This window comes from Lonchura striata, chromosome 12 (genome assembly GCF_050655825.1).
Source record: "Lonchura striata isolate lonStrDom1 chromosome 12, ASM5065582v1, whole genome shotgun sequence".
Lineage (NCBI taxonomy): Eukaryota > Metazoa > Chordata > Aves > Passeriformes > Estrildidae > Lonchura > Lonchura striata.
Window position 1 is genome coordinate 12,967,420 of NC_140714.1, and position 27,715 is coordinate 12,995,134.

Here is a 27,715-nt window from a genome sequence, read left to right on the forward strand (position 1 = left end):
AATTATTATAGTTAAAGAAATATTAATTCCTTATATTAGGAAATAACGGGGGGGGGAAATCACCATAATGCACATAGTCAGCACTCTTCACACACCAATGGTCAGGTTGTGGCTAAGAGTCTAGGCATAGATTTGGGACTGGATTATATACTCAGAGAAATGTTTCATACTTCATCCTTTCTCTCTGAAAGTGTCAAGAGACTTCTAAGATACTTATTTGACTTTGTTTTCCTTGGGTCAAGCTTGAGTTTTGTCAAACAGACAAAATTTTGTCTTTCCCACCCATATTATTTTAACATACTTTTGGTTCTTCTTCAGCAATCTTTTTATGCTATACAGGGTCAGATAAATTTGGTTTAATATGTGAAAAGGGTTTCTTCTGTTCTTAGACATTTATATTGCTTAGTCATGTGGTTGAACCATGAAAATTATAGCACTGACTGCATGTGTGACTGTAGTGATCTCCATTTACACAAGACATTTAGATATACTCAGACATAGGTACATGACAAACTCTAAGTATGACTTAGAAAAGACAACTTCCAGGAATAAAACACTATTCACACCTGCTCCATCCTTTAAAATTCTTTTTACTGTAATGTCTGATACATTTTCTAATTGACACTATTTTTGCTGCTATCAAACTGTTAAAGGTATTACTATTCATCTTTTTGGGGGGATGAAAAACGTCTTTCATATTTCAACTTTGTTTTTTTATAAGTAACTTCCTGCTACATCAATATTTTCTGGAAAAAAATCAAGGATACCTAAATACCATAAGCAGGTTTTACAAGTTAAAAATTCTGCTGTAATTAGTCTTCAGGCTACCTCTGGCTCCATGGATTTAAAGCTATCAGAGTTTACTGTTTTGTGAAAAATATGTTTTACTTTGTTTGGACATGCTTGTCATAAGTTTCTCAGTATATCATTATGCTCTAAAACCTCCCACTGGCAGCGTCTGGAAGGAAAAAATATAGTGTAAACTATAGAAGACCTAATGGCAGCTTCCTGCCAACGTTCATTCTTGAGTCAACAACGCTCGTTTTTGTTTTTGCTTTTGTGAAAATATGTCACAATCTAGTCTTTCATATAAGTTGGCTATTTTTTTAGCAGCCTAGTAGAGCATATATCCGTATCTTCTACTTTCCCCTATTTTTTCTCCTTCTCATTCTGTGGTATCTGTGTTTCTGGTCATTCCACCAGTGAGTGCACACATAAATTATACACCTAAAAACACTCATCACTAGAAAATTTATTGCTTCTAATATCTTTCTCATGAACAGTTGTGTTTATTTCTGAGTTGACTTCTCTGGTAAAGACAGCAATGCGTTTAGCTTTGGTTCAGTTCTTTGTTTTTTCAAGACTTTCATTTTAGATATTACAGTGTATATGGGACCATGTGGGCTTTTAACCATAAGCCTGTGCTGGGAATAGGAAAATGGTTTTAGTTTATAATTACAATGCTGAGTAGAAATAATAGTGGATTGCTGTCCCTATTAAGTCTACTACTTCTGTCCTGCTGAAGCAACAGGCAGTACATGTGAGAAGAATATATCCTCTTGACAGAGCATACAATTGGCATTTTTTTCTTTTTGAAAAATGGAAATGCTATTTGGAGAACGCAGGGGGCAGGGAGGAAGGTTACTTTTAGATAAGGAACTTGAATGTTCAGAAACTTATTTGGATTGGTAAGTCTTTTATCTTCTGGGCCTCCCTTTGGCAGCTTAATTACTAACTCTGCTTAATTAAAGTGAAGGAGAGACATACAAAAAATGCTGTCTTTGAAAAATAGATGCTCTTCTTTTTTCTTTCTTCAAAAAACAAACCAAAGGAAACTTCTTGAAGCATTCTTTGCCAGTATTTTAGTTTTTTGACTCCGAAATACTAGCTGATTTGTAGTATTAGAATAACACAGTAAGTCAATAGCCATTATTATTTATATTATCTCATGTTAGTGTGCATTTATAGAAGTGAGGTTACTCTTTGGTGATGGCTAATTTTCCCTGCTCTTGAGTTGGAATGTTGTATAAAATTACATCAAGTACCAGGACAGATTAAACTATATTCATAATGCAGTACAGTAGGATAGCACTTATTCAAACAACTTGTATCACACCCCATTTGTCCAGGGGACTCACGGGTTTGTGTTATGAGGAGTCACTGTTGGACAGGAAGACATGTACAGCAGGGAAGTTTGGATAACCAGGATCATACTGTGATTATTTAGGCTTTTTGTTGACCAAATCCATTATATGTAGAAAGGCTATATATCTTTTTTGTTCATTTATAGAGACCCTCTGTAAGATTATGCTATGAATTTGCAGAACAGATGTTGTATTATAAACTGTAACTTTTGATCTTGTCATGAACAGTAGATTTTAGATAAGTGGCACCAGCACAGAAAAAGACCACAGACTGAAAAAGCCAACTTAGAACAAGAGAATTGCTGATCTTTACTTTTGAAAAATACTTTTATTTACTTATTGCAAACAGTGTTTCGTAAAAGGAAAAAGAAGTAAACACTTAAGTTTTAAGTGCCAAGCTCTCTTCCTAGATAAGAAAATATTCAAAGCACATTATTTTTCTTAGTATCCCTTATACCAATCAAAATCAAGAAAAGTCCAAAATCTTTTACTAAAAAACCCTGCAGTTGTATAAACTGTGTTGCCTAAATGAGTGAGAATTATTGAAAATTCCTATAGCTCACTCTCTGTGGAGATTTTGCTTTGTAGGTGTGGAATTAATCTTAGAGAGGGAAAGGAATTTAGATGTCATTTATGTGCATATGTGTGTGCACACTGAAGTGATGTTGAAGTTCTTATGTATGCACCAAGAAACTGGAGAAATTAGATATTTGGAAATGGAAATTGGTGGTCTTCCAAGCAATATTGGATCTAAAAGTGCTAAATCCTTTAATAAATAAACCTTGATTCAGATTGGAATGTCTTGGCTTGATCTTAAAGGTGATATTATGAAGGTCTTCTAGCTGTTGACTAGCCTGAAAGATAATTATCTGCACATTCCAATCTTGTTCTGCCATCAGCAGTATCTGAGGCCTAAATGGAAAAAATGTTATTTCCACTAGAAATATATTATATTTAGGCTGACTTCATTCCCAAATATTTAAAAAATATTTGTATCTAATTGGAAATACAAAGAATAAAATAAATAACTATATGACCTGCTTCTAACAGTCTTGTGTGCTTAATTTCAGCCCTTATAGGCAGTTTTCCAACTAAAAGTGTAGGTTATGAGCACACAGTTATATTATTGGGGTTACTACTTTTGTTGGGCTGTAGATGAAAGAATAACCTTTTCTTTGCTGAACATTTTGGAGACAATATTTCTTAAAACACATCAATACAATGTAAATTTTATTTACTCTAGCAGGTACTGGAGCAAATTTGAGGGACTAAATATCCCATCTGAAATGGAATATATACAGTATCAGGCATCTTGAAATGGATAGAAAAGCTTCTCTGCTTTAAAAAATCTGACATCTTAGTTCATACTGCATAGCTACTTATTTGATACATGATAAATCTAAGAATCTTTTGGGTTTGTATTCAAAGTTCTGCTTGCACAAGTGAAATATAAATGTGATTCCTTTACGGCCTGCTGGGTATAACAGAGACTTTTGTAATAAAGTATTTCTGTGGGACAAAGACCTGAAAAAAGTTGGAAAAGAAAGGAAGCATTCGTTTATAAATACAGTTTAAATATGTATGTTTGCAAAGGCACTCTAATATAGTTATAATGTATCCTCATTTGTGGAATTGTGTGTTCCATGGATAAAGACTCTAGATCTTAAAAAATCCTTCAAATGCACAACTTGATGTGTATGTATTCATCTCTGTTCTCCAAAACCGAGCCTGCCTTTGGAAGAGAGGGATATAATAATAAATGTCCCCATGAGAGTTAATATATAGAATATGAGCAGTGACAAGCAAGTTAGTTTAGAGGAAAGGTGAGGCAGATCCAAAATAAAGCTCTCATCAAGGCCTGTTTAATCCTCCCATCTGTAAATTTTGTAAGTCCTGCCACTCAGCTTACGGTCTGAATTCCCATGTATTTTGCCTCAAAACAAAGTGAAGAATATCAACTTGTAGATCTGCATATTTGCTGTTTGTACTCTGCTGAATGTTGCCTCATGTGGGAAGAGACTTGAGAGACTTAAAAGGGAAACAAAACTCTTAGATGAGGCATAAAAGACAGTTTATGTTAGTTAAAGTTTCCATGACTACTTTTCCTTTCTTTTTTCTGGTGAGAAATACTATTCTCATCAAAGTTTGTCTTATATATTTTGGCTACAGAAATACATAGCTGTAGGAAAGTTATATTTTTATATAAGCCTTATGTATAAAGCCCATTACTTTAGTGTCTAAATAATGCCCATATAAGAGGGGTTAGAAGAGTAAAACCTTTAGTAAATTCCACAGAGGAATTATTATGGTTCAGGCCAAAGCTTTAGAGTATAATTTCTTCTGGGTTTCTTCTTATTCATAATTTAGCTGTACATTAAATTTCTTCATAAGCAGAATTCCTGCATCTTATGAGACTACCTTTCTTAAGGCTTCCCTTTGTAATGTACTGTAAAGTGCAACTTAGGAAGCACAAATGCTCAACCTAAATACTGATAACTGCTCTTCTTCACTATTTACTCTAGCACATGGCAAAACATACTTGTAAACACTGAGTGAGCAAAGCTGCCTTACCCAAGGTTTTGAGCATATAACCCACCGACAGGCTGAGCAATAACTGCTTCATAAGATGTGGGAAATCAGTGAACTTCCATTGGGAAGATCTGTAGGCACAGAATTTGTGGTAATTGGGAGTGGGCTGGGCTCATCCCCAGTGTCACAGCTGTGAGCAGCAGGTGAGCAGCACTGGCAGCAATGAGCCAGGGAGTGCCCAGGTGCTCTGAGCAACCACCAAAGGGAACAGAGGGCACACAGGGGCACTGCAGGAACATGAGGGGATAAAAGGCTGGGCTGAAGAACAAGGGAAGACCCCTGCAGCCTTCTGGGGTGGAATGATGTCACTCTGGATGGGCAGACACCTGAAGCCTTCTGATGAGGTAAGGTGTTACTGTGTACGGGTTAAAGCCTTCTGGAATTGTGTGGTGATGCTCTGTGTATCGTGGCCCTCTCAGCTACGGCACACGCTGTGCCAAAGATCTGTCAGAATATTTCAGCTTTCAGAGAATGAGGTACCATTTTCTGCTGCCTTTTACTGGTATTTTCTTGTACCTGGTAGATCCTATGGAAGAGCCCAGTAATAAGGTGAAGAGTGGTATAAATATTATAATTTTCTGCTCCCCTTTTTCTGTCTAGCAAAACAAAATCGATCACTCAGTGGAAATGCTTGTATATCATAGGTTATGAGACGTTTCATTTTTACAACACTGAGTTGCAGTATTTGCATTTTTATATTTGTTTCAAATTCTCACAAACTGATGTGATAGAATTGAAATACTTGTTTTCTTTGTAGGTGAGGCAAAGGTTTAATTGGCAGGTCTTTTTCTTCACTGAGGTATATTCACTGAAATTTGTTTTAATTTTATAATAGTCAGCGTGGCTTGGTTGCTTGGAAAGTGCAAGTCCTATAATTCAGCACCTTTGTTTTTCTCAAAAATGTGAACTCAAAAATGTGATGCTCAATTTCCCAAAGAGATGGAGATGAATTTTTCAGGAGCTAACCTAATATAAAACCATTGTTCTGAAGTCTTTTACTGCCTTTTCCTTCAAATAGTTATTGAGAAAATATGTTCAGTGTTGGAAGGATGGTGTTTCTTGGGCTATCTTCCTACACTTGTCGGTGTTCTCTTCCCCACCTGATTTTCTTCTCCCACCTCTGTAATCACAGCAAACCATTCTTACAGAGTTTCTTTTCTGCATGATGCATGTGTGTAGAATTGTGCACAGTCAGTCTCCCTGCACTTTTGCAGCACTCACGTGGCTGTGCAATTGTGTGTAAGGACCTGTGTGGCTGCTGCACAGTTTCTTCCTGAACTTGTGTGGCTGCAGCACTCTGTGGAGGCATAAAAGGGCTCTGTTCCTGCCCTTGGCTTTTGCTAAGCGCTGGCAGTGCTGCTTCCAGGGGCAGCTGAGCCTGTGCCACCACCTCCCATCTGGCTCCCTTCTCACACAAGTTCTGTTTCCTGGGGCTGTTGTGTTCAGCTCAGCATCCTGCCCCTCGAGCCCTGCTTCTTCCAGCCACAGGGATTTTTCTCTCCTGTGTTGGTTGAGGGAGGCACTGTGGTCTGGGACTGATGTACCCAGTGAGATTGTTCCTGTGCAGTAGCTGTGGAGATAGTTTCATGGAGCTACAGTTTGAGCAAGATTTCTTTTTAGTGCTCTGAAAGATTGACACGCTGATTGTGAACTGCCTTCATGCAGGAATTCCTGTTGACAATTTCTGGGTTGATATTTTTGCTCCATCGTGATCATTCCTGGCTTATCATGTGTTAATAATGGAGTCCAGTTGTCAGACATTTTGTTGTCCCCTCAGGCCTCCCTGACTGTCCCTTGGGCTGCCCTACCCTGACAGCCTCATAAGCACTTCAGTGCTGTTCCTATTGACTGGTCTCTTCCTGAAGTGATTCTTCAAAGCTGCTTTTAATTGCTTTATTTTAAATTATTATATTACCCTATGAGTAAACTTATGTTGCTTGTGTTCTTTCTGTATCTGAAACAAATTAGTCAACTTTTTATATTTCCGCTCCATGTATTCTCCAGTACTTTTCCCCATGGCTCTGAATAAATCTGAGTTAGGTTATAATTATCAATTGCTATACCAAGTATTAAAATTTTTCCTATTAAGAGTTATTTGTAACTGAGTGTGCCAGAGATAAAACTTGGCTCTTTCATGACAGACATAGACTTTTCTTAAAGTTATTGATACAGTTAATATTGCACTATAAACAATAGGAGATAAGTTTAGTTTTTAAGGAGATACCATGTCCATGCCACTGACTTCTTTATGCATGCCAAGCCAATAAAATATTACGTAAATAATTTTATAGCAAAAATGTCCTAGGATTAAGTAAACAAGGTGATATTATCTATATGAAGAGAAGAGCACAGATGCATCTTCCTTGGGTATTCAGTAGTCACATGAACTTTTGAAGTCACAGAACTTTTAAAGATGGCATGAAATTTTTGTTGCTGCAAAAGCTGTATCTTCAAATCAGTTACATGGGTCTTTATATTGCTGCCTATTAATATTACTTATTAATAGTCATTAATATAAATGTCAAACCTTGTTAGGAAATAGTTTTTTCTGGGATTCCTCACATAAAATTATCCAAGTATTTTCATACAATAGCATTTTCACTTTAATAAGTTTTACTTGCCATTTCACAATTTCACAATATGTAAGCACAATTCAGGGTGTGGAAAACCTCTTAGTTAAACTACATGTTTGCAGTAAGACTTTACACACACCATGTGAATCCCTGCTGTGTTTGGATACATTCTAAGGAAGCATTTCTAACTTGAATAATATATTTGGATTATGGATTAAAAGCAGTGGGGAAACAGATTTGTGCACTGTAACCTAACAAGCGTGCTAAGAATCAACTTTTTGGCAAGAAAACTCCCAATTTGCCCTCTCTCCCAGAAGTTGACCCAGTGGATGAAATAGTAGATGTGTGCATGATTCTAGGCATGCCTTCTCCAAAGATCAACATTTGTACACACTTTAGTCACTTTTATACGCAGTGCTATTGACATTAACCAGGGAGGCCGCTCTGACAGCGCTGGGCTCTAACACCAGCTAAAGAGCTGCTCTGCTCTGCTTGCATGGTTTATCTGAAAGGACTCAACACCAAAATCACACAGCCTAATTGTTTTCAGCCCATAAGGGTTCTCTTCCAGATACAATATCCTGTAGGACAACTGAGTGTCCTGCTGAAATCGGCATATGTTCAATAGTCACCTCAATTTACTTTTATTCTTCTGAAAACATAAGATTGCACTCTGTAATTTGTCAATACATTATATCAAATTTGCTTTCACTTGCACAGCGATAGAACACTTTTCATGCTACCTTTGTTATTAGGTTTGTACAGTATCAAACAAGTGTAAGAGCAGAGCTAAGGCTACCAGCTGATTAAAAAGATCATAAACTTGCTCAGATGAAGCTCAATGGAAAAGGGGAGAAAATGAACAAGACATGTCAGTGAAATAACCAATTTTCAAAGTAAAAGCAAAAATAATTTTCATTTTTTTCTTCTCTTTAAAAATGGGCCTGGACGGTTTCTCAGGTGCTTGGTCCTGTTTCCGTCATGGTGCATGTCTGGGTGAATGAGTTGAATGGGGCCAAGTATGCCTTGTCAGCATGAAATTTGCCCTGGAAAAAGAACATTTTTTGACTGATTCTTGCACATAGCCCTGAAATATCAGAATGTGGTGTTATTTATTTCATCATATATATGTGTTTCGCTGTTGATGAAGGTCTGTTTGGGACAAAACATTCCAGCTGCATCTGAGAGTAATACTCTGTTCACTTGCCCATCCTTTTCAGTTTTCCTGAAGGTCACATTCACATTTTGGCAGTGGGTTGTCATACAGTGTATTTTAGCTGAAGCTAAGTGAGAATACTGTAACTGAGGGCCAGTTGTGCTTCACAAGATGAAGTGTTTAAATAGATGACAGTATTCCTGGGACTGCAGGGGAAGCATCATTTCTGTTAGTACTTGAGAATAAATTTTGTTTTCATCTGACTAGGAATATGATCCTAGAGCACAGAGGTTACCATTATTTATATAATAATTTTGTTTGTTTTAATAAAAAATAGTATTGCTTTTAGTTGTTGGTTTGGTTTGGCTTTTTAAACTGATAGTTAATCTATTTATGTGATTATGACCAGAATTTTCCAAAATTATTTAATTATGTTTTTCAGTTAAAGGTAAAATCACTATATTAATTGGAAAACCAAATTGCAGATAATGAATCAAAGAATCACATTGTGGTCCTATATTTTATTGACTTGCTGAGGCTTAGAATAAAATACTCAATGTTCTAACTTTCAGTATCGGTGAAGTGAACCACTTGAACTCAGTTCCCAAATCTTTCTTTCAAAGTATTTAACTTATAAAGACCACAGCATTAGGAATCCTTTCACTTAGGATATCTATTTATTTTAAGCTATGGGAATCCATTACATTCCAGTATGATTCTATGTAAAGATAGACATATGTCTTTGTGATTACACTGTGCTTACATGAATTATCATGACTGGAAACCACTCTGTGATAGCCAGCAAGGTTTCCTTTGCTAAGGAAAGTAAAGAACCTTCTCTCCCTGCCTGTGGTCCCTGCTGGTCTGGGAGGGAAATATGTGCCCTTTCTATGCTGTCTCTCTTGTTTATCTGAATGAAACAAAACCTTGTGTGTTCTTAACATAGCTCTTAGCAGGAGGATTAAAATACTTTAAATCCTACTTTTGGTAATGAAGTAATCTCTGTGAGGTTTTTGATGTCAAATTCTGCAGCCTGGCATCCCATTTGATAATTGTGCTGTTGTTTTCCTAAGGACATGGCCATGCCCTGGGGATTGCTGCTGCTGCAGTGCTTCTGGAGCTTTGTGTTGAACTGCCACTGCATTGCTGGCTGATGTCACTGGGCCCTACATATCTTTTATGAGTTGGAAAACCAACCTGGAATTTGTAAATACTGCCTAATATTCTGTCAAATCCTGCACCTATGATGTTTATTTTAAAGCTTTTATGCATTCTAGAGTATGGTTACTTGTCTCTTCTCTGACAATTTCCAAAGTTGTGAGACACAGCATGTGTCTAATTTCTTTGTTTGGCAAGGTTCAGAAGCATCAGCCTCCATAACTGCACTGGTTTTGTTAGACCTGTTTCTTGGCTTTAAGAACTGTGATGGAACTCAGAGGTGAAGAATTTGTCTACGGATGACAAATGGGATGGGAAGAAAGTAGAGCGGAGGGTGACAAAGAGTTTATTTCCATGTCTTGCAAAGCTCAGGATGACACTTTGCTATGTCTGTTTGCTTTTGTGAAAAACACCTTTGTAATGAAACTGTTCAGGCAGTTTCACTCGGGAGAAATTTGCATTAGAAACAGGAAGGAACAATGTATTTACAAACCATCCTGCAGGATAGCACTGGCATTTTTAAAAGCAGCAGGTCCACATGGCTGGTGCTGGCCCTCCTGTAGGTGTATAACTGAACTGGCCATGAGATAAAGTGGTTTCCTGCGTGGTCAGCAGCTGCTGGCACAGCATCCTGGCATGCCTGGCACTCACCTTTGCTGTGCAAGGCACGGGCAATGTGTTCCTGGCAAAGGCTGAGAGTGGAAAGAGCTGTAGGTGGACATTTGGTGTGTCCAAATTCCAGCTTTTATCTCTTTTCCCTCATCTCTGTGAATGTGTTTTCTATGCCCTTTTAGTCCAGTGACAGACTATTTGTAGGAAAGCCACAAAGAGAAAGTTTGAGGATTATAGTCTTTCCTTTTTTACAATCTCATGCTTAATCTAAGGGGAAAACCCCCAGATATTATTTTTATTAAATTAATCTTCACAGACCTGGAGATAACTGAAATTTATGTAGTGTGTAACTTGGTGTAGAGAAAAAAGGCATTTCCTTAGGAAATGGAAAAAAAAAAACTCCTTTCAGAACAACTGGATGGATTCTTACACTGAATAACTTATTATCAAAATGCATCCAGCTTTATTGAATTAATATAACTGTTAAAATTGAAAGAAATATTTTAATACTAAAGTAAAAGGATCTCTAAATAGATGGATTTCTTTATTTCCTTTTACTATCTAAAATTCATAAATGGTCTGTGTGCTAACACAAGATTAAGTTTTAAAATAAAAAAGGTATGAAACTTTTGTATAGCTACTGATACTTGAAAAAGTCAGGGAAATCCAAAGCTCCTGTATTTATCACCAGTGTTGTTGCCAAAATGAATGCCAACCCTTTAAAGGTAGTAGTACTAACCTTGAGTGCTGGGATGTTGCCAGCTCTTCATCATCCTGCAGAACTATATTATACTTGAACTGAGAAAACATGCAATTGTCCCTCCCCCTCTTCATTCCCACAAACTGGAACAGTATTATGTTAGCCTGAGCTGTACTGAGCCGAATCCAATCTGGAATTAAGAATGCTCCAGGGCATTTTTAATAAACTGTCATTCATTTGAACTCTAACCTCCTTTAATTTGCAGAATCTGGTAGCACAGATGTATTCTTCAGCCACATTCATTTTTTTCTTTCCTTATCTTGGTGTGAAACACTGCTGATAGCACTTAAAAATGTGAAGCTGCAGAACAAGTAGAAAGTGTTCACCGAAAATAGACTCAAAACTAAGAAACAATTACTGTAGTTTAGTTTGCTGGGTTTCTGCCATTCTGAAATGTAAACTTAATTCTAGTGCAGATTTTAATAAAATCCTCAAAGTGCCGAGGTCAGTTAAGCTCCTTCTGAAAGTATGAAAAAAAAAGGCTTTTATTACAAAATGCAAAGGATAAAATGAGGCCATTGTCTTGCAAAAGGGAAGAAACCCAGCTAATAATATATTCAGGGCATAGAATACTCCTGAGCTAAGTGCATTCACTGAGGTTCTCGCTGTAAGCTCTTTCAAAACATTCCTGGGAATACAAAACATGCAGGGTTTGTGATTAGGAGAATTTACACTCAGGGATAGGGCTGGGAAAAGAGAGCAGCTTCCAGGTGGGAACTGCCCCCAGTATCTCTGCCCCTGCCAGGTGGTGCTGCTGGGCTGGTGCAGGGATTGCCCAAAACCAAAATTTTCATCTATAATACTGCCTTCAGTGGTTAAAATGAATTTTCCATTGTAACACATCTGCTACAACTATATAATTAGCATGATGAGAGGATTGTGTGTTGAACTTCAACACTCACACATTTACATTTGATAGGAAAGAAAAAAAAATTAGTTTCTTGTGCACATGCCTGCCAGTTGAATTTGGCTGTAGGTGTTGGTAGGACAGTTAACTAGGAAAATGTGCAGCCATGAACTGAGGTAATATTTGAAAAATGAAGGAAGAACTAGCTGGCAAATACTGTGTTGAAAGTGTAAATGCAAATAAAACTTTCAAGTCAACACATGTTAACCATTTGTGGTTTGAAAAACCTTTCATATTTAAGTTTTGAAAGGTTTTTTCCCTTCTCTTTTAAACTTCGCTCTCTTTTGTCTGGTAATGTAAGAGTATGTTATTAATAGGCATTAACAAATCCACAGCTTTGTTTTCTACCAGTCTTAAATTCTCTTAAATGTTTTGAAATGTAAATTATGTGATATATGTGATATAAACTTGTGTAAGGATTCAGTCAATCATCAGGTGGGATACCAAACTGAGAGCATGGAAAGGGAGCAAAATGATACTAAAAGTACAGAAGTTCAAGAATTCTACTTTTTTATATTCTCATTTGCCCCACAAATCTGCAAGTAGGGAGTGTCTTGGTGTTTAAAGATACTGTCTCAAAGCTGGGGAATGAATGACTGTATGAATTAATGACTTTTCTGTTCTGATCCTTACTACAGTTTCTATTAAGCTATGTTGTCTGAAATTAAGTGATAGAGTGGATGCTCAGGAGAAACTAGATGCAGTTTTTAAAAGGGACAAGGAAAAGCAATAACCCAGAAAACAGTTGGAAATATAATATGTATTAGGAGTTGAGTCTTGTCGTTGCTGGAAGCATCATGGGGTTTATGTTCTTGCAGTAAAGCAGAAGATGAAGTACTTGGTGTTATATTAGACATTGAATCTGTTTTTAAAGAAATATGATCTGACTCTTTCCTTCTGGCCTGTTAATTCTTTTTTGCATGGGATTTAAGTGCAAATCCAGCTTTTTTATTTCTTTATTTCCTTCAAGTATATGTTCCCTTTGCTGCTTTTAAGAACATTCACTAGACAATCATTTTACAAAGATATCTCAAGTCATCATCTTCATGGTTTCTTCAGTGGAATCTTGCATCTGCAGAGACTCCTGAGTTGCACTCCTTGCTGTTTCATTGGTACCACCATTACACTGCTTTTACTTTCTGAGTGGAAGGTTGAACATCAGTATTTTTAATTCTGTTGGCAATGCTGATCTGCATTCATGAAATAAAGCTTCTTATGCACTGCAGGGTATCAGACACCATCTAGTATTTCATTGATCTTATTAGAGTGTTTGTATAGATGGTGTGGAAGGAGTAAGTAATTAGTGTATCATTGGCAAACAGGCTGTAAGTCCCCATTGTAATTCATAACAACTCTGTTATTTATTTGTATTATTTATTGAACATTTTATATAGAAGCCCATCTATATTGGAATTGAAACAGAAATGGCTTTTAAGCACTGATTGCCTGCTAGGAGGCTTTAGAGAACAGCAGTTAAGCATAAACTTGGGAGATGTAGCCACACTGATGGTTATGAGCACTGTGGAATTTGGTCAGACTTTTCAATTCACAGCAAAATTGAACTCCTTTGAATACTTTCAATAACATGGATGAATGGAATATATCCGCTTTCCCATTTTATTTTATTTCATTGTGAAGTTCTTCCTGAAGTGCTTTCTCACTTATAAAATAATTATATTTGGTCAAAGGATGTGAGAAAGAACATACAGGAAATAGGATATTCATTATTCAAATCATTATGTGTCACTTAAAAACCTATCACTTTATGTAAACTGTATCATTTGAAGAGGGGAAATCCCACTGTCATACTGGTTACTGGAAACCATTCATAGAAAATGATTCACCCCACAAGTAAAGCTTCTGCTGCCAGCCAGGTGTCATTGCATAGTCTCCATTCTCTAGTGTGTTCTTTAAATTTTTCTATGCTAAGGAAAGAATGGGATCATCACAGCTTTCCTACACTTCATGCTTCAGAGCTTCTCACAGTTATCAGGAGGAAAATAACTTGATTGTTATTAGAATAGTTACAGACTTTTAAATTTCAAGATGGTAGAATAATTTGATTAGAAGGGACCACTAGAGGCAATGCACTATACACTCCTACTCAAAGCAGAAATAACTTCAAAGTTGGATCAGATTCTCCATGCTTCATTCAATCAAAATGTTAAAATACTCAAGGACTGGAGAGTTTACAGTTTCCCTGGGCAACCTGTTTTGCAAATGTGTGCATTCTTCATGAAAAAGGTTGGGTTTTCATAACACTTTTATATTAAAACATGCTGCATTTAAAATTTCTGAAATGACTTCTATGACGAGTTACCACCACCCTGAATTTAAATAATACAAATGGTGCAGGACTTATTTATAAATTGTATCTGTATGTGGCAGTGGCCCAGATTAAATAGGTTGCTGGTGATCTGTGTTAGTTCTATTTTGTATAAATATTGTTTATTACTAATGGACTTATGGAAACTTTGAGGTTTCTTTTTGGTTTTGAAACAACACTGTTAGTTTTTAAAACAGTTATGGTAGGAAGAGTTTTGAACAGCTATTTACAAAAAATAATTCCTTTAGTGTGTTCACCCCCCACAGTATTTATATGGATTTAATATTTTATGGTTGTAAAGAATATGGAGGTGAAAATGTCCTCTCTCTTAGGTAGAAGAGCTGATGAATGCACTGGAAAAGACTAGACAAGAATTAGATTCTACCAAAGCCCGTCTTGCCTCAACACAGCAGTCTTTGGCTGAAAAAGAAGCACACCTGGCTAACCTGAGAATAGAGCGAAGAAAACAGCTTGAAGAAATTCTAGAAATGAAGTAAGTACCTTGATTTCTCTAATTTCTAGGAAAAAAAAAAAAAGAAAATAACTACTTTTGCCGTAGGAGAAAGTTTTGATGTGTTTCTTTTGGTGTTATTTTTTCATTTTTCTCTGCATATATTTCACACTGCATATATTTAAGTGTGAATCTAGGGATTTCTAATAGTTTTAAGACACTTAAACTCCTTTAAAAGCACAGAAGTGCAAAAGTCTTCATTTGAGAAGGATAAACTCAACATTTTTTGTAAATTGTCCTTATTTGCATGCAAATAAAAATATCAGTACTATATAACTTTTGTGGAATGCAATGAGGGAATTTCTGCCAGTGTCACATTCAAGGGTAGGGAGTTATTAACTTTCTATTGATGGTGCAAAGCTTATTGCTTTGAATTGGTTAAAAACACCCCCAAACTAACAAAGAATTTTTGCATACTGTGTATATGTGTTCAGAATGAAAAAGGAAGAGGGATGTGTAATTTAAATCTAACTTCCTCCATGCAAAGAAAATTAAATATCTATAATTATGAGGCATTTAAAGCTCTGATATGATCTTTAAAATTGGCAAAAAGGTGAACCTGTTATGAATTAGCTAGGCTGATAATTGTGTAGCTAACATTCAACAAAGAAAAATCACAGTTACAATTTTGAAACAGTTTTTTTGAGGGAAGAAGCCTTATATATTTTCAGGTCAATTGTTAAAGTTATCCTTGCATTTTAAAGAAAGGGAAATAATTGGAAAAAATGGTTTTCATAATATTGTTTAAATAAGGCAAAGTGGAAATGGAGTCACATACTTAGCAGGGTTTTATAAAAGTGAATTTTAAGAATGTGTGACAGGTAATACAGGTGCAGAAATAATGTAATGGAAGCACAAATGTTTCCAGGGATATTTAAAGAATTTCTGGTTTTGACTTTAATGAGCTCTATATCCATATAGAAAAATGGAATCACATATGAATTAGAATGCTCTGGGACATTATATTTTATAATAGATACATTTTAAAAGTTTTTTAAATTTTTAAGTTATCTTTACATATTAATTGTCCCATCATAACTCAGATGTTCAGTGCCAGTCATCTATTTTCTATACAGTGCTTTGGTCTGTTTCCTCAAGTGCCTTTTTTTTTGTCCTGATAATATATTTTTTTTTTATAATCATAATTAACAATTGCTGAACAAAATAGAGGGAAAATTTCTAATTCTGTTAATATGACTTTTTAAATTTGGTGCTCAAAACCTCACAGAACAGTCTGGAAAATGAGGTTGGCAAAAACTGGTGAGGTAGAACTCATTTGGACAAAAGCTGTTCTGTTCTATGAATGAAGGGCTGGTTGAGTGGTATTAGAAGTGAAAGATTCAGTAGCAAAGGTCCTAGTTTTTTTTTAAGGTAACTTAATAATTGGAAGCATTGACTCTAATTTCTATTTATTGTTTAAAAAATTCAATATTGAGTGATTACAGTTTTTGGCTATGAGTTTCTAGTTAAATAGGCGTGAAGTGTGTGTTTAAGAACATTCATGATGATTTCCTATGCTTATATTATTTTCAAGTTCCAACCATAACTCTGCATTCTAGGCCCATCTGGCTGTCATTGTCAAGATCCATCTTAATTTACTGGCCACGATCAGTTGTCAGTTTTTGAAAATTTCTTCAATTGTCATTTCTTGTTCCCATATAAATTTGTTATTTATGGAAGTTTAGAATAAAAATGGATAGCAGCCTAGTCTTGTTCATATCTGTTCAGTCTTTTTGAATTGGAAAGAAGATAAGTACCCATTAAATCAAAGGTAGTTTGATAAAATCAACTCTTTCTTAACTTGGTGCCAATTTGAGAAAAAAATAAGGTTTATTTTAACGAATTTGAAAGTATAAGTTTGAAGAAGGAGTTGCAGTTGCATGTTAATTTACTTTTTTTTTTTTTTTTGGAATGTCATTAAAAAATATTACTATATTAGTTCTGGAGGAAATATTTTTGTTATGGTCATATTATTTTAGCAGTGCACACATAACTCATACTGACATTAATGGAAGTTATGCATACATGTTAACAGTAAAATGCAGCATGTGTTCAAATCCATCATTTTGTCTAATTATCTTGTTGCTTTGTGCTCTTTCTATGTCTGAGGATAAAGCAAAAATCAGTGCACTTTACTTTTTTTGTGAGTGATACTTCAAAAAAATCTCTGTTGCATAGTGTGACAAAAAACATGGTAATGTTTTTTAAAAAATGTATTTATCATCCATAGAAATATTTCAATTGGCCTGAACTTTAAATATGGTAGTTAGAAATATATCCTAAGACTGCTTTTTCCAGACATTGTTTTTGTTTTATGAGAGTCCACAAGTAGGAGTACAACCTTCTGAGAACTTCACAAGGCTTGCCTAGAAAAGCTCATTCATTTTGTAACATGAAGAGCTTGAGGGTAGGAGAAGTTTCAGCACTGTGATGTGGTGGAGGTTTGTCAGATGTTTCAGAAATACCATATTTGTGGAGCATACTTTCATGACCACAGTGCTTTCATACAGATCTCCTTTCCTATGTGGTGGTTCCTTCCAAAACTCATAAACCTGCTTGTAACAAAATTAGGTAGCTGTATAGATAGATAAATGTGTATTTATATAATATTAAAATTGCCATATATATATGTATGTGAAATAAATGCCTGCCCTCATGGAAAGTGGGTTTTGCTCCATGGCACAGATCATCTTTTTAGAAATGGTTGAAATTATTTTCCCTTTGGAAGATATAATGTTTGACCTGGAGAGCCAAAAGTTATAAAAGAAAGTCTAATGGCATGTGGTGGAAAAGATATAAAAATGATTGTCACTCCTTTTGTATGTTCAAGTTTTAAACTATATGCATTTCATCTTCAACTGCAACCTCTAAAGTTAAAAAGAAAACACAAAGGTCCACCACCCAAGCTGCCCCCTAACTTTGGTATCAAAATTTAGTGTTTTCTTGGTTGAAAATCTTTAAGCTAACTTTCTGGGATGTTTACTCTATTTATTAAATACAAGGTTAGAAAATATTTCATTGTGATTTTGCATTAATTTGATGATCTTTCAGTGATTTAGTTATGTGTGGCAAACACTGCACTCAGTGAGTGGCCATGTGATTAATCCCTCAAAAGACAGAATTTCATGTTTTGACCTGAAGATCTGACAAGTCTTAATTTTTGAGCTTTAGTTGTTAATTACTGAGCATTTCCTCTGTTAACTCGGTATACTCAGTACTCTGAAGCTTTCAGAATTCTTGCCAGGAGTTTGAAAGGCAATTTCCTTGCCTTAAATAGAGTTCATGCCATCATCTGTGGGTATTGCTAAATCAGTTTTGTTGGAACTGACTTTGCCCTGAAATTCACTACAAATTTTCAGAAGAAAATATATTTTCCCTTATGTGAAATAAATCAGCTGATTAGTAATGAAGCATTAAAGAGCTAAGAAAAACCCAGCTACTAGTTATTTTATTCAGTAACAAAAACAGAACATTACTGTGCTGTCCAAAGAATATACTTTAAATTAGATTTTGCAGTAAACTTTCTTACAGTGACAGTATAAAATTAAACATCCCTTCCTTTAAGTATGGTCACCACTTTGGCATTTGCCACTAGATGCCAGTCTTGGGTGCAGGACCATGGCTGGAGTCGGAGCAGCTCCATGGGGTGAGGAGGAAGCTCGTTGGAAGGAGAATGTTCTTTGTCCCCTTGTCTGTCACCAGGTCTGACTGGTGCCCTCCTGCCTTATAGAGCAAGAGCTTCAGGCATGGAAAAGTACACAAATGGCTTCAAGTGGACTTTTCAGGATATTGCAGGGATGAAGAAGGTCTTTGAATGGATTCTGGAAGTCAGGGGTCATAGCCTAAGGGAAAGACTGTGTAAAATGTAAAACTAAAAAGTCAGAATTTGTACAGAAGTCAAAATGCTTTATGAAGTACTAGTGGCAGAAGTATAAGAAGGTTTACCATTCATCTGGTTTTCTGCAGAAATACCCCTTTTTTCCATCTATAAATTTTACTGGAATAGAAGTTGGGGATTTCACATCTGTGTAGCAGCTCAGCAGGAGTTTCAGCTCTGACAAGAGCCGTTGGATATCCAGAGAATCTATCTAGATGTGTTTCCAGCACCTGGACAAATCAGCTCATGTCCCTGCCTTACATTATCCGATTACTATTTCCATCCATCACCATCTGAAACTGACACCTGGGGAGGGAACTCAACATGTTTGCCTTTATTTATGTCCTAATTGCTCAACCCTAAGAGGTTCTGACATCCACCGGAGAGTGGTTTCTTCCTCATTGCTGTGGGTACAGCATTAGTGAAAAGGGCTTCTGAAATCTCGGTGTGAGTAGTAAATCCAGTGCATCTGGAATGTTTCAGAGTAATTATGTATGCAATTCACCTGTTCAAGGCAAGCACAGGCCACAGGCATGACACTCATTGACAGGGAAATCCCTGGTGAAATTGCAGTGACTCTACTTGCATCTAGTCATGAGGCTGATTTCCATTTTTTTTTTTTTTTTTGGTTTTTCCATACAGCATGAAGGACAAGGAAAGGGATATAGTAAGGTAGGAGAAATTGGCAAAGTGATTTAGGGCTGGAACTGGTCTTTGAAATGTGTGGAACTCGCTTCTTAAAACCACTTTAAAGGATAACTTCCCTACAGACCTGCCTGCTTTCTGTGTTACAGCCAGGCAGACCTTTCCCCTGCACCCAACTTTTCCAAAAGAAAAGCAGGAAAGGAGGTAGTCACTTCTCTTCCCTGTGCTGGAACCTGAGGTGTTTCACTAAAAGGTGTTGGTGAAGTTGCTTAGTTTGTGCTCTTTTGAAATGCTGGTATACTCTAAAACCAGCCAGTATCTACCTTGGGAGGAGTTCTAGGCTGAATGAGCAGTAGTGGATATGTGACATTAAATGAGTCTCTTTGAAGCGTAAGCAAACACAAGGGTCAGATTTCTTATATTATTAGTAAAGTATTATTTTGAAAAAGAGTAACATTTTTTTTCTACGTTTCTAGCTGTATTTCAGCTTGTATTTGGAGAAGGATATCTATGATAATTTCTCTATTGTGAATTCTTTAACATGTCTGATTCAATAGGTTAGATAACAGAATGTGTATAAATAGCTGTAAAGTATATAAATAGAACATAAATAGCTGTAAAGAAAAAATAATTTTCAGGAAGAAATTTACTATTTTTTATAATTTTATTAGAAAGATTATTTTGACTTGTTGCAGCTGTGGTAATGTATACTATAAACATGTTCAGATAGCAAGTTGATTGTCTCAAAAAATTGTACCATTTCAAATGCAGAGCACTAGACTGTTTTTTAGTAACCTGTGGACTGCTTCAATTTAATTGAAGGATTCATGCTGAGAGTGTAGAGAGTCATATCCCAAGTTAAATACAAACAAACCAGCAGGATGTTGATACAACTGTGACTTCCATAGGAAGTAGTTAGAATGGTAATGTGGTCTCCTAACTTGGGTGGAAAGTCTCTTGTGACTGTTTTTGCCCCACAGACCTGTAACACAGCATGCCTTGACTAACATTTTTGACACCAACTTGCAAACACCGTAAAGATTAGAGAAGGCCAAATGAAGGCTTTGTTCTCTGGAACAGAAGCTTTCTTGAGGAAAATGAAAAGATGTTTTTCTTTTGTAAACAATGAAGAGGCTCTAAGCAATAAAATGTTTCTCTCTGTGAGAATAGAATGAGTGAGCTGTTAACTTGTCAGAGTGCTTCTCTTAAAGACATCTGAGTGTCACCAAGGTTCCTACTTATGTTCCTATGTTCAGATTACAGGACAGTATACTTTGATTTTATTCTGTAAGATTCATAATGTTTGAAATTTTGTCAGCATGGGAAACAAATTTCTTTTGTTCTTTTTAAGGTCATAATTTACTTTCAAAATAGGTTGTCACCTGCTATTGTAGTTTAGGTTTTCTGCAAACTGTGGTATGAGAAGCTGTGTTTTGCCTACTTTATACATCAATATTCAAATAAAGGAAGTTGGTTCCTCTCCCACTGTTTCTTGTCCCCTTTAGACAGTGGGAGAGGGCAGGAGCAACCTTTTCTAAATGTTTCCAGGGAGACAATGTCTTCCTCTCTTTTATGGAAAGGTAGCAATGTTTATGTCACAGAGGCATTGTCGGAAGGCAAACCAGGAGTTCAGACATATTCCAGACAATGCATATTATGGTTATAATAATTAAACATACTTTTTTGAGCTAGAAAACAAGTCTGCTTGTTTTCTTAATTTCATAAGGATTTTGTCTCTAGTTGTACTAGTGATTTTTCAGGTTCCTTTGGTCTGTGTGATTTGAGGCACCTGCCAGGCAGAAAGAGAATGGTGGTCATTCCCAGTTTCTATCCTAGGAGTGCACTTTGCATTCCAGTTTTGTTGCCGTTGTTCTTTACCCATTCTGGTACCTTGCTTCAATAGAAAAATAGCAGTCAGTGCTCCAGCAAACATTTTCTATTGAAATTCTACAATACTTTTCCAATTTTCCAAAATAAAATATTTTACAATACTTTTCTTTTGGTTTAGTGCTTTCCTCAGGACCTGAATGGTAGAGAGATGAAGGGGATGCTGCAGCTGCTTTATGAGGGAGATACTTAAAAGACTTCTGAGTCTGGGGAGGGTAAGGCAGGGGGAAGATATGTGTGAAGTTTGAAGAATCAGAAAGGAAGGCATAAACTCAGTGTAGAGTTTAGGCAGATCTCCCAGCATGAGTATCAGGAACTTGCTGAGTTAATCAGTGATCGATTTGAAGGGGAGAAGTTCTGTTTGTAAAGTGGTTTCTTGGTGACCTTCTGGAACTCGCTTCCACAGACATCAGCTGATTCCAAAAGGGGTTAGACAAATTCATAGACAAGAGCTGACTCTTTATGGACTTCTTTATACTCTTTGATTGTTGTTCTTGACCTCTGTTCCTAAAATTTATTTTCTTGTCTGTAGTATCAGCTCATTCCTCCCACATTGCTCTGTTTCACTGAAACACACAAAGTGATGATTTCTAACCCCTTTTTAAGTTTAATTTTTTTAAAGAAATGGTTATATTAAGTCTGCTAATAGAGTAGGGAAAAATCAATGGCCACACTTTGAATGGCCTTTTGTGTCTTCTGTTGCCCTATAGTGTGTAAGTGGATTTACCAGATGATATAAGTGACAAAATGATTGGTTTAAAGTGCAGGTTTTAAGTGAGCTATGACAGTTACATGACATTCTCTAGTGATTTACCCACTTAGAAGACAGGCAGGATTAACAGTGTTTCAGGTTTACAGGTGTTTCAAACTGCTTGAAGGGTGTGAAGGTGCAGAATATTCAAGCCTTTTGTAATGTGCATGAAAATATAAAGAAAGAATGGCAGTTGAAAATCATTACCCTTACTTCTCCTATTATTTTCTTTTTCTTTTTAAATCAATCTTTTTAAATTAAAATGCTTTTCTGTTTTTTATGTTTAAGTATGTTAGGGGTTAAAATTTTCTAAGGAAGCTTGTTATTTTTATCCAAATTTAAATTGCTGAGCAGTTTAGCAATCTTCTAGATAAAGAAGAAGTGAACATGCTCCCTAATGACTGTTAAACACTTTTTGTCTGGTTTGTTTTGCATAATGTCTTTAATTGCAATATTAGAAAATAAAAGGAATAGAAAAGATGGTACCCTGCAATTAGTGATCTTGACAGAGTTGTGTATACTATGTTTTAAATTTACCTTAAAAATATTTTTCTTAGGTAAACCAGTAATTATGATAAAAACTATTAGATAGGATGGCATTTGTTTGGAGGTTCAGCCAGCATGGGAATGTAGAGGCCTCCACCTCTGATAATACACTCAAAAGAGAGAATGGCTCAAAAGTCAGGAAGGAGTAGGAGGCTGTAAGTAAAAGAAAAAAAAGAAAAAGTTAAGCTTCTGTTTCATGGGTTGTTTTAAAGCTGACTGAATTACGCCCTTGTCTACTGAAACCCTCTTAGTGTAATTCCCATTGGCCTCCGTGACACATAGGGCAGCACTGATCAACTGCAGGCTCCCATAGTCCTAACCTCGGCCAGATCAGTATGATTCTAGCAGATGTTTCTGCATTTTAAACATCAAAATATGATGGGTCAGGGTTTTGGTAGGTTTTTTTCCCCCCTTATTCAAGTGGCAAATCTTGCATACTTGAGACGCAAGCCATGCAATTCAATGATAGGAATTATGAGCTGAAGGTGTCCCCAGTGGGATGATGCTGAATTTAATCTAAACTCAGATCTTTGAAAATGGAGACACAAAGAAATTTTAAAGGGTTGGATCATTTAAACTAAACTGGTGGATTATTCTTTAATATTGTATAAAAATGCAAAATACAAAATGTGCTTAGAAATGCATGTTTTTGGTTAGAAGGAAAAGGTCTTTTAAGGTCAGGAGAGAACAGAGTCAGAAGCAATGAAACAGGAGCAGTTTTCCTATCAGCAGAAGGAAAGGTTTGATTAGCTTTCTCTGCCTTCCCATTACTTTTAAAGTGCTGTGGAGTAAATCCAGTGCTACCTTCTTCCTGTGCTTCCTTAGTCTTCCCCATGCCTCCAGCAAAACAAATACTTCTCTCTGTGCTGTGGAAAAAAAATCTAAATTTCCATTCCTTAGTTCCCTCTAATTGTGCTCTCTTGTGTACTAAGGTGCAAAGTGCGCTTTTGTGCTCTCTTGTCCAAGAGGGTTCACTGATGGTTCTCTAATGTGCTTTCTCTTGTGCTTTGTCAGGTGTGAGCTCACAGGGCAAAGCCATCAGTAACAATTCCTCTTTTATTTAACATATATAGTGACACCTGTAAGAATTTATCCTCCTAGAGGTCTGTACCTCTGTCTTGAAACGAGTAACAAAATTTGCTCTTTGGAGGAGGAGATACACTCGTTGTGGTGGTGTTTGTGCCCTCCCACTGAACCATGTCTAGATTACTGTTTGTGACCCTGACAAGACTGATTATTTATTAATACAGTGCCAGGTATTATGGGTTCCCATTCATCATAACTGTAATAAACAAGATAATAATAAATGCATGCATGACATCATGACGGTCAATGCTATCTGAACAATGTGAATACAGAAACATTGCAGCAAAAAGATAATTCTTCAAATACAATTGGTAAAATATGATATAGCACACAAAAATGTGCTAAAGCACTAACTTTTCAAGGAAGAGCACCTCTCCTTTCCAGGCTATGTTGCTGTTTAGCAGAGACCAACAGATCATGAACTATGTGATGACAGTGGAAATCAGGATGAGCTCATCTCAATTTTCTGTGATTGTAAACAAAGCTGGCTAAGTCCCTGCTCTTGTGCAGTGTATCAAGGTATCTCAGCAAAGAAACCCCTATTTAACAAAGTACATTATTTATGTCTGTGCTAAGTCCTATAGTCAAGGTGTTCTATTCAGCATAAACATCACCTTAAAAGGACACCTTGCCTTGCTTCCTTAGGGTCAATGGCTTCAACTGAATAGACAAACTTTTCAAGGTGAAACAAAAGCTGGGAGACAGTAGAAACTTACACAAAATATCTATAGTGAAAGATTTTATGGTTGTTGGTAAATAGAAATGTTACTTTTGTAGAGGAGCTTGCATAATTTTAAGTAGGAGTACTATGCTTATTGTGTTACATTTTAGTACTAGAAGTTTTATTGGGGGGTGCAAGTGAAAGGTTTGATATATTCTTGTCCTTCATATTTAGTAATGATTTTCTCAAAACCCATCTAGTTTCAGTTCTGTAAATGTGCAGATACTGAAGGGGAAATGATGATTTATTGGCTTAGATTAGAAATGTAAAATTCTTTTTCATGGTTAAACTCTTCCCAGTTTCTAACCATTCCTACCTCAAACATGTAGTTTATCACTGTTGCATTCAGCTCTGACCAAAATTAGGCCACACAGGACTCTGATGATGACCATATTTCTAAAATCATTCTAGGTATGATGGATTATTCATCTCTGCTTCCCAACAAACTTCTTGCATAGTTTGAAAACCAGCTTCCATGATTCTCATCTTCTAGGTGGGAGGGTAAAATGTAGATTGGTCTAACAGAGACAGTCATTAAATGTGCTGCTTAGTTCTTTTGGTTTCCAAGCTCCTTGCCTTTATTATGGTTAGGGAACAGAGATAGGTACTGAGTAGCACATGTCAAAGGAAGGTTTTTTGCATGAGGGGACTTTGAGGTCTCCTGTCTGCATGTTATGGCAAAGTGTATCCCAGAGGCTGGTTAAGCACAGTTGATAGGGAGAACTTTTAAACTAAAAGGAGCATTTTCCCCCACTCTAAAAATCCCAAAATACAGAATACTGTCATTTTGTTAACTTGTATTTTTTTATGACCTGGACAACTTCATCCGTCTCTTGCATGACTACCTTGAGAAGTTTCCTATGTGGTCAGTAAACAAAAGTTACACAATTGTTTGTCTACGAGGTTTAAAGGAGCTGGTGTTGGGACTAGTGTGAATTCAGTAGCAAAAAACAGGGATTATTACCTAAAACCTAAATACTAGCAGCCCAAGAAGCAGGGTAGATCATCATCTAACATCCAGCAACCTGATACCCTCTTAGCAGAGTGGAAAATGCTCTGACATTCATGAGCTTAAAAGACAAGACTTTTCACCTAATAAAAAATGTTTAAACTTGCAGCAGGCATGAAACAAACTTGATTGCTTTGCAGTTTTGTTTTGGGTGCCCATTACCCTCTGTGCCCACCTAGATTGTTTTGTCAACAACTGGCAGAAAACTGCTGAAATGAAATCAGTGTTCCTGTTTTTGAGTCTATGCATCCCACCCAGGTACCCACTGCTCTCTTTATAAAAGTACTACAAGGATACAATCGGGAAGGAAATTTACCTACAGGATTTTCACAATTCTATTAAGAAATAGAATTTATAATTTTTTCTCTCAGAATAACCTCCTTTCAACACTTCAATATTGTAATGTTTTGTTTAGTCTAATGTAGGTTTTTGGTAGTATCTAGTCTAAAAATGAATCTAATTAACAGATGACTTTAGGAAATTCCTCCTGTAATTTAGCAACTAAATGAATAGGGGATATCAGTATCTGACAACCAAGTTCCACTTAAGGTTAATGTAACTATTACCTCATTAGTACAAGTTTCCACTTTTGAAATAAAACCTTTATTGACCTAAAGATGTATTTAACGAAAGACTAGATGAACTTATGTTGGCTTTGTGAAATTATGCTGTCTTTATTGATACTGACTAGCTTTATAAATGTTTATCCTAATTATGTTTTATTGTGATTAAAAAAGATTGCAGATACTCTGCCATTTTTGTAAAGTGAGCTGTTGGAGCTTTTTTTGTTCAGGAGGAGGGTAGGGTATGGAGAATAGTCCAGCTCCAGAGAGGAGGCCCCTCACAGGCCATATGAATCCACTTACATGTAAATTGCTTGTCTATATGAATTAAGGTGAAGGTTATGAAAGAACTGCATTTCTGTGTTTATTGTAGGATTTTTGACAGTCCCTTTCCTCTTTCAAGTAAATTTGGCTTAAGTCCACAGTCAGTACAGTTTTAAGTAAACTCCTCTTTTGTTACATTAACAAGGTTATAACATCACTGAGGCAGATTTCCAGCTGCATGAATTGAGGCCTGAGCATGCAGAGTAAGGGGATAATTAAAACCTTAGGGTGAGTGAGTTAAACTAGCAGCTAAAATTGGATAAAAGGCTAATTGTCCATAGCAACATAGTGAGTGTTTCTAAATATCTGTGAAATATAGATAAATATTTGTGGCCTTTTAATTCCTTTGTAAATACTCAGATTCAGATCATATTTTAGGGCACAACAAAAATCAAAAGAAAGTAAATAGAAGGCCAAAGAATTATTTTCCAGATATTATTTTATTTTAGTTATTAATTGAAAAACAGAATCCTTTTGAAGACTTCAGTGAAATTCTGACTTTTTTTACAGTTCAGGAAGCATTTTTGTGTAGGAAGTATGAGACTCAGTGTGTGATACTGTATATCAGAATGGACTGGTCAGTGCTTTGTCAAAATTTGTCATATCTCTCTTTCCTTCCTCCTTTTTTTCATTATTGAGAGTGGAGTTACATACCTTTGGTGACCCTCAAGAAGATGACATAGAGTCAGGCAAGATGATACATTACCACAAAGTTAAAAAAACAGAATGTGTTGTAATGGCTGCTTGTACTGAACTAAATGAATTGTGAAGGCCCATTTGTTATTCATTAGGAGAAGCAGAGCAGATACTGTTCTGCCTTCATAGGGAGCCTTTAAACTTAAGGTCATTTTACACTAGTACCCTTGTGGCATGGACAGCATTTAATACATTTCTAACAGCTTTTACATTTCCATGGTTTGCAGCAGTGCTTGTTGAATCATTTCTCTAATGAAGGTGTTTTAAAGTAGTTTAGAGTTACTTTGGGGGAAAACCAGGAAAAAAAGAAATAATTGGGTTGATGAAGTGACTTTATATACTAAAGAGCTAAACAGGCAGAACATATTGCTGTGAAGTAATGCATGCTGATTCCCCCGCTACAGAAGTACAGCCCTGGGGAATTTGGTTTTTTTTGTTGTTGTTGATTTTGTTTGGGGAGGGCTGTTTTTTAAAATGTAAGTAGAATTTTGCAACAGTAAGTAGAAAAATGCAACATTTTGGTGCTTTTTTGGGAAAGTGTGCATAATGTCTATCATAAGCCTTGATGTGGGCATCTAAGGAACCCAGGGGATGAGTGGCTGGGAACATTCAGGAAAAAGGGGCAGGGTTGCCTTGACAGGCAGGGAAGGAACAGCACAAAGGGAGGGGAATGGCTTGAGGGACATCTTTAAGGGAGGGTACAACTTAGAGATAAACTAACTTGCAGAAAACATGGGGGGATAACAGAATGAACCATTTAACAACAACTTAATGAAATAGACACAAACCACAGCAGGCTATGGTATGAATTCCATGTGATTTTTTTTCCAAGCTAAATACATGTAATTAATGGTAGTTATACAGCATTGTCTGA

The 27,715-nt window shown here is 36.3% G+C and overlaps 1 protein-coding gene across 18 annotated transcripts in view; it reads left to right on the plus strand.

Annotated features, from left to right (window-relative positions):
* The window catches only part of ERC2 (ELKS/RAB6-interacting/CAST family member 2), a 413,687-nt gene that overhangs the window by 201,428 nt on the left and 184,544 nt on the right, over positions 1-27,715 (plus strand). For all 18 annotated transcript variants that reach the window (XR_014958159.1, XR_014958156.1, XR_002465646.4 and 15 more), the window contains one exon: positions 14,558-14,718. Coding sequence is in view for 1 of the 18 variants with exons in the window: in XM_021532844.4 (XP_021388519.1) it covers positions 14,558-14,718 (161 nt within the window). In the remaining 17 variants the exon portion in view is untranslated. The remainder of the gene's footprint in view (positions 1-14,557; positions 14,719-27,715) is intronic.